At 41.2% G+C, this 6,878-nt stretch overlaps 2 protein-coding genes across 2 annotated transcripts; both read left to right on the top strand.

Moving 5' to 3' along the window:
- Positions 1-170: 170 nt before the first annotated feature.
- Positions 171-2,765, top strand: LOC125302123 (red-sensitive opsin-1-like). Its single transcript, XM_048255142.1, has 6 exons — positions 171-384; positions 567-863; positions 1,115-1,283; positions 1,400-1,565; positions 1,664-1,903; positions 2,012-2,765. The coding sequence occupies exons 1-6, from the start codon at positions 285-287 to the stop codon at positions 2,108-2,110; spliced, it is 1,071 nt and encodes a 356-aa protein (XP_048111099.1). The 5' UTR covers positions 171-284; the 3' UTR covers positions 2,111-2,765.
- Positions 2,766-3,610: 845 nt separating this feature from the next.
- On the top strand, positions 3,611-6,351 carry LOC125302121 (red-sensitive opsin-1). Its single transcript, XM_048255141.1, has 6 exons — positions 3,611-3,825; positions 4,003-4,299; positions 5,197-5,365; positions 5,482-5,647; positions 5,746-5,985; positions 6,088-6,351. Exons 1-6 carry the CDS (start codon positions 3,723-3,725, stop codon positions 6,184-6,186), a joined length of 1,074 nt encoding a protein of 357 aa, XP_048111098.1. The 5' UTR covers positions 3,611-3,722; the 3' UTR covers positions 6,187-6,351.
- Positions 6,352-6,878: the final 527 nt, after the last annotated feature.

The raw sequence follows: 6,878 nt of genomic DNA on the forward strand, positions 1-6,878 counted from the left end.
TAAATCCAATGTTTGGTTCCATATCGGATGCGATGGGAACGCCTTAAGAGGCCAAACAGGGATTAAACAGGGTCAAAAAAGTATTTACTGACCACCCAGTAACCTTGTAAGTCAGGTCAAACCCATTTGCAGTAATAAAGGCCCACATGTATATATAAAAGCAGCAAAACACACATCAGACATCTGTAGGCCACTCCAGGAACAGTCTACAGAGAGAGGGCTGCTGGACTAATAGAAACTTATTAATTGAAGCAGGGAAAAACAAACCAGATCAACCAGACGGCATGGCAGAGCAGTGGGGCGAAGCAGTCTTTGCTGCGAGGAGAAGAGATGACACTACAAGGGAATCAATGTTCACCTACACAAATGCAAATAATACTAGAGGTAAGTGGCACACTATTTATACCTTAAGGGATGTCTTTATGGATAGGTCTTTTTGCAACTTATGCACAATGGAATACTTTTGTAACACTTTTTGACCGGCAGTGGAAAAAAAGGCAACAATGTAGAGTTCTGTGTTCTGATGTAGTGGTGTTCAGAGTGTTTACTATCTTCTGTTTCCATAGATCCATTTGAGGGACCCAACTACCAAATTGCCCCACGATGGATCTACAACATCGCTACACTTTGGATGTTCTTTGTGGTCGTTGCCTCTGTTTTCACCAACGGCCTGGTGCTGGTGGCTACAGCAAAGTTCAAGAAGCTCCGTCACCCTCTCAACTGGATTTTGGTCAATCTGGCTATTGCTGATCTTGGGGAAACAGTCATAGCCAGCACCATCAGTGTGATTAACCAGATAAACGGCTACTTTATCCTGGGACACACCTGTTGTGTTCTTGAAGGCTACACTGTGGCTACCTGCGGTAAAGGACAATATGTTTCACTCGCTGTCTATTTATGAATCCATAATTTCAATTTAAATCTTTTCACATTACAGTAGTCTCAATCTCGTGGTTGAGTAGTCTTGAAATCTCATTGTTAAATGCTGATTGGGTATATAGTATACAGTTAGCTTTAATAGAAATAACTGTTATAGAAATGATTTAGAGTATGTTGCATTTAGTTTCTTTTCTGTTTACTCTTTCATTTACTGTACTACTGGCTCCTCCAACAGGTATTGCTGCTCTGTGGTCCCTGACTGTCATCTCTTGGGAGAGATGGGTGGTTGTGTGCAAACCCTTTGGAAATGTCAAGTTTGATAGCAAATGGGCCGCTGGAGGAATTATCTTCACGTGGGTATGGGCAGCAGTCTGGTGTGCTCCTCCCATCTTTGGCTGGAGCAGGTAGGTTTGCATTTCTGCTCTCCACATCTGGACCATTCTTTGAACATCATGTATCTCACTACCCTGAATTTTTATGTATGAATATGCTCATGCTCTTTGTTTTTCTTTTTTGTTAGGTATTGGCCTCATGGCCTGAAGACCTCATGTGGACCTGATGTGTTCAGTGGACCCGAGGTCCCTGGGATCCAGTCCTACATGGTTGTCCTGATGGTCACCTGCTGCTTCCTTCCCCTGGGTATCATCGTCCTCTGCTACATTGCTGTCTGGCTCGCCATCCGCGCTGTACGTTTGGTTGTTCTCTGTCCGAAACTGATAAGGTTTAACCATTTAAACAAAGAGTGACTTTTATGTGAAATGGGATCTTTTCCTCTCGCTAACAGGTAGCAGCACAGCAGAAGGATTCTGAGTCAACACAGAAGGCTGAGAAGGAAGTGTCCAGGATGGTGGTTGTCATGATCGTTGCCTACTGCGTCTGCTGGGGACCATATACAGCCTTTGCCTGCTTCGGTGCAGCTAACCCAGGATATCCATTCCATCCTTTGCTTGCAGCCATGCCTGCCTACATGGCCAAGAGCGCCACCATTTACAACCCCATTATCTATGTCTTCATGAACCGACAGGTGAGTTGTGTTTAACCACAAGATGCTGATTCTATATTTCAAAGTTTTACTTTGTCTAGCCCAAATCCAAAATCTAAACTAAACAAATTTCTAACTTCTACCTTTCAGTTCCGTTCATGCATCATGCAGCTCTTTGGCAAGGCGGGTGATGATGGATCTGAAGTCTCCACATCCAAAACAGAAGTCTCTTCTGTGGCACCTGCATAATTTCCCCAAAACATGCCATCGCTTGGAACTTGGAAAAGAGAAACAAATGGGACTTTTTGTACAGAATGTATTGTATATCTAACATATTTTTGTTTATTTTAATGAAATGCTTTCAGTTAAGAAGAATGGATAATCTTTAGTGTGTGCAAATGCACCACCCTCTCAAAACTACAGTCGATTCAATGGGACACCCTTTTTGAAACGTCAGTAATCTGCATAGTCTACCAAGGCCAGCAGTGAAGAGGAAAAACACACAGAGCATAAGTGTGTATTACTGTCATCAAATATCTGCAGAGAAAGTGCATAACACATTATAACTGTATATGTGACATGAACACGCAACCAGTAATGGGAGTTCCGGCTCTTTCACAGAGAGGTGGGCTAAGATGGCCTCACAGCTCTAAAAAGAAAATGTTTGTCTAATATTCATTGAACATCTTACTTACAGCCTACTTACAACCTTTGCATTCTGAAAGGTTTTGTGAGTTGCAGTGCATTTGTAACTACTAGTGGAATGATCATACATCATTTGTAAATAGCTATCTTGCAAGAAATAAAAATGCACAAAAAAAACTGTTCCCTAGATGAGAATTTCTACAGTGAATGATTCTGTACTTTTCTTTTGATGGAAGTAAAGTCATGCAGCAAATTAAAACAACCTTGTCTTGTTTACTTTCATCAAATATGTATAAAGAGGGAATCCTCAACCCCTTATCAGAATCATATCTTACCATTGTTTCAGATTGTACACAACTGATTGTAAATAGGCCTCTAATGCCTTTTATACAAACATGGTTACATTTAACGAAGTCATAGTCCAAACTCCTGAAATGTTACAAATATTAAAGTGGCTAAACAGCACTGTAAGAGCCAGAAACAGTGTATTTACTTTTACATATATTCATTTGGCGGATGCATTTGTCCAAAGTGACTTACAGCAATGGAATAACATTTAGGCTATTAACATTTAAGCTTTTTTAGATGTAAGCTACAGAGCTACAGTATATACTGTACTATTTTAATATTTTTATCGCTGCCCACATAATTTTAACTTTTGTGAGCCTAAAGTCAAGAGGCCAGTAGAATCTTCCAACTGTTCAGGCTAATACTTCAAACTAATGAAGTCTGGAGAAATGTTGTAGGAGCATGTAGGACTTTCATGATCACAAGAGCCATCATTTTTTGTATCTCTCTGCAAATTAAAGTTTGAGGACATGCCAGCAAAATTAGCACAAGCAGCAGTAGGTTAGTACTGAAAATCCTCTCTCAGACTAAATCAAATAAATCGGATGTCATGAAATCCAAGCAATGTTACTCAAGATTATCTGGATGCAAAGGAGAAGCTTTCGGAAAAGCTTAGAGACTTAGAGATTAGATAGGTCTGACATTGGGCCAAGTTACTCCAATGACCTCGAAGCTACTTAATGATAGTGACGTCATACAAAATATAAAAATCAGCATGTTGCACATCAGACATCTGCAGGCACCTCCAACCACACGGTCCACTGAGAGCAGTTGACAGTAGAGGTCTGCTGGACTATTAAAAGCCAAACAAATAAATCTAAGTCACCAGAGACACGCACGGAATAACAACCCTTATCAACCCAACAACATGGCGCAGCAGTGGGAGGACGCAGTCTTTGCTGCTAGGAGAAGGGGAGATGAATCTACAAGGGAATCAATGTTCACCTACACAAATGCAAATAATACTAAAGGTAAGTGCCACACAATTTATACCTTAAGGGATGTCTTTATGGCCTTTTTGCAACTTCGGCACAAGGGAATACTTTTGTAACACTTTGTGCCTGACAGTGGAAAAAAAGGCAACAAGGTAGAGTTCTGTGTTCTGATGTAGTGGTGTTCAGAGTGTTTACTATCTTCTTTTTTCATAGATCCATTTGAGGGACCCAACTACCAAATTGCCCCACGATGGATCTACAACATCGCTACACTTTGGATGTTCTTTGTGGTCATTGCCTCTGTTTTCACCAACGGCCTGGTGCTGGTGGCTACAGCAAAGTTCAAGAAGCTCCGTCACCCTCTCAACTGGATTTTGGTCAATCTGGCTATTGCTGATCTTGGGGAAACAGTCATAGCCAGCACCATCAGTGTGATTAACCAGATAAACGGCTACTTTATCCTGGGACACACCTGTTGTGTTCTTGAAGGCTACACTGTGGCTACCTGCGGTAAGGGACTATATGTTTCACTCGCTGTCTATTTATGAATCCATAAATTAATTTTAAATGACATCTTTTCACATTACAGTAGTCTCGAAATCTAATTATTGAGTAGTATTGAAATCTCAATGTTAAATGCTGATTGGGTACATAGTATAATAAACAGTTTGCTTTAATAGAAATAACTGTTATAGCAATGATTTAGAGTATTGTAGAATTCTGGGGTATTCTCACTGTATTCTGATGTGTTCATATGTTACTTCTGTGTGTAGTATACAACAGGGAGAGGTCCATACCATTGTATACAGTATAACTTTGTTTAATATCAAAAGCCTGACCAGATGTTGACACTAAGGGAGGCTTAGGCCTGTGTCTTTTTACCATCAAGAAGATCATACTGCCCTGGTGCTCAGGAACATCAGTGATAACATGGGCCAAAGGAGATAGCGTGTTGTTCTGTTCGGGCTAGTATTTCCATCTGGTCAGGGCCAGTTTTGTACACTGGTTGGCACCTGCCACGTTGGCATGATTTACGTTTGTATGTTTTATTATAACAGGCTTTGTCTTAGGCTTGGACTCTGATACGGATCGAGGAAGCGACTCGGGGAGCACCTTCTGTCAGGATGCTCAAGCAGCCCGATGCTAATAACATCCAAGACTGTTAGACTCTGTGCAGTTTTACTGTTCGACACTTAGCCTGTGTTCTGTTATTCATTGTTTTACCATCTACAATAAATCATCATCTAATTGCCGATCCTGATCCAGCCGTCAAGCTTTATAGACCATCTTCAATACAGACATTAGAACTAAAACACAACGCAACAACCAGGGAATCAAACAGTATGCTGCATTTAGTTTCTTTTCTGTTTACTCTTTTATTTACTGTACCACTGGCTCCTCCAACAGGTATTGCTGCTCTGTGGTCCCTGACTATCATTTCTTGGGAGAGATGGGTGGTTGTGTGCAAACCCTTTGGAAATGTCAAGTTTGATGCCAAATGGGCCACAGGAGGAATTGTCTTCTCATGGGTGTGGGCAGCAGTCTGGTGTGCACCTCCTGTCTTTGGCTGGAGCAGGTAGGTTTGCATTTTTGTTCTCCACACCTGGACCATTCTTTGAACATCTTGTATCTCACTACCCTGAATTTTTATGTATGAATATGCTCATGCTCTTTGTTTTTCTTTTTTGTTAGGTATTGGCCTCATGGCCTGAAGACCTCATGTGGACCTGATGTGTTCAGTGGACCCGAGGTCCCTGGGATCCAGTCCTACATGGTTGTCCTGATGGTCACCTGCTGCTTCCTTCCCCTGGGTATCATCGTCCTCTGCTACATTGCTGTCTGGCTCGCCATCCGCGCTGTACGTTTGGTTGTTCTCTGTCCGAAACTGATAAGGTTTAACCATTTAAACAAAGAGTGACTTTTATGTGAAATGGGATCTTTTCCTCTCGCTAACAGGTAGCCCAGCAGCAGAAGGATTCTGAGTCAACACAGAAGGCTGAGAAGGAAGTGTCCAGGATGGTGGTTGTCATGATCGTTGCCTACTGCGTCTGCTGGGGACCATATACAGCCTTTGCCTGCTTCGGTGCAGCTAACCCAGGATATCCATTCCATCCTTTGCTTGCAGCCATGCCTGCCTACATGGCCAAGAGCGCCACCATCTATAACCCTATTATCTATGTCTTCATGAACCGACAGGTGAGTTGTATTTAACCACAAAATGCTGATTTTCTAAGTTTTACTTTGTCTAGCCCAAATCTAAAATCTAAACTAAACAAATTTCTAAATTCCATCTTTCAGTTCCGTTCATGCATCATGCAGCTCTTTGGCAAGGCGGGTGATGATGGATCCGAAGTATCCACATCCAAAACAGAAGTCTCGTCTGTGGCACCTGCATAATTTCCCCAACACATGCCATCACTTGGAACTTGGAAAAGAGAAACAAATGGGACTTTTTGTACAGTATATATTGTATATCTAACATATCTTTGTTTATTTTAATGAAATGCTTTCCATTAAGAAGAAGTGTGTGTAAATGCACCACCCTCTCAAAACTACAGTTGATTCAATGAGACATCAGTCATCTGCATAGTCTACCAAGGCCAGCAGTGAAGAGGAAAAACACACAGAGCATAAGTGTGTATTACTGTCATCAAATATCTGCAGAGAAAGTGCATAACACACTATAACTGTATACGTGTCATGAACACATAACCAGTAATGGGAGTTCCTGCTCCTTCACAGAGATGCGGGCTAAGATGGCCTCACAGCTCTAAAAAGAATATGTTTGTCTAACATTCACTGAACATCTTATTTACAGCCTACTTACAACCTTTGCATTCTGAAAGGTTTTGTGAGTTGCAGTGCATTTGTAACTTCTAGTGGAATGATCATACATCATTTGTAAATAGCTATCTTGCAAGAAATAAAAAGGCACAAAAAAAAACTGTTCCCTAGATGAGAATTTCTACAGTGAATGATTCTGTACTTTTCTTTTGATGGAAGTAAAGTCATGCAGCAAATTAAAACAACCTTGTCTTGTTTTATTTCATCAAATATTTATAAAGAGGGAATCCTCAACCCCTTATCAG

The sequence above is a fragment of the Alosa alosa genome, chromosome 10 (assembly GCF_017589495.1).
Source record: "Alosa alosa isolate M-15738 ecotype Scorff River chromosome 10, AALO_Geno_1.1, whole genome shotgun sequence".
NCBI lineage: Eukaryota > Metazoa > Chordata > Actinopteri > Clupeiformes > Clupeidae > Alosa > Alosa alosa.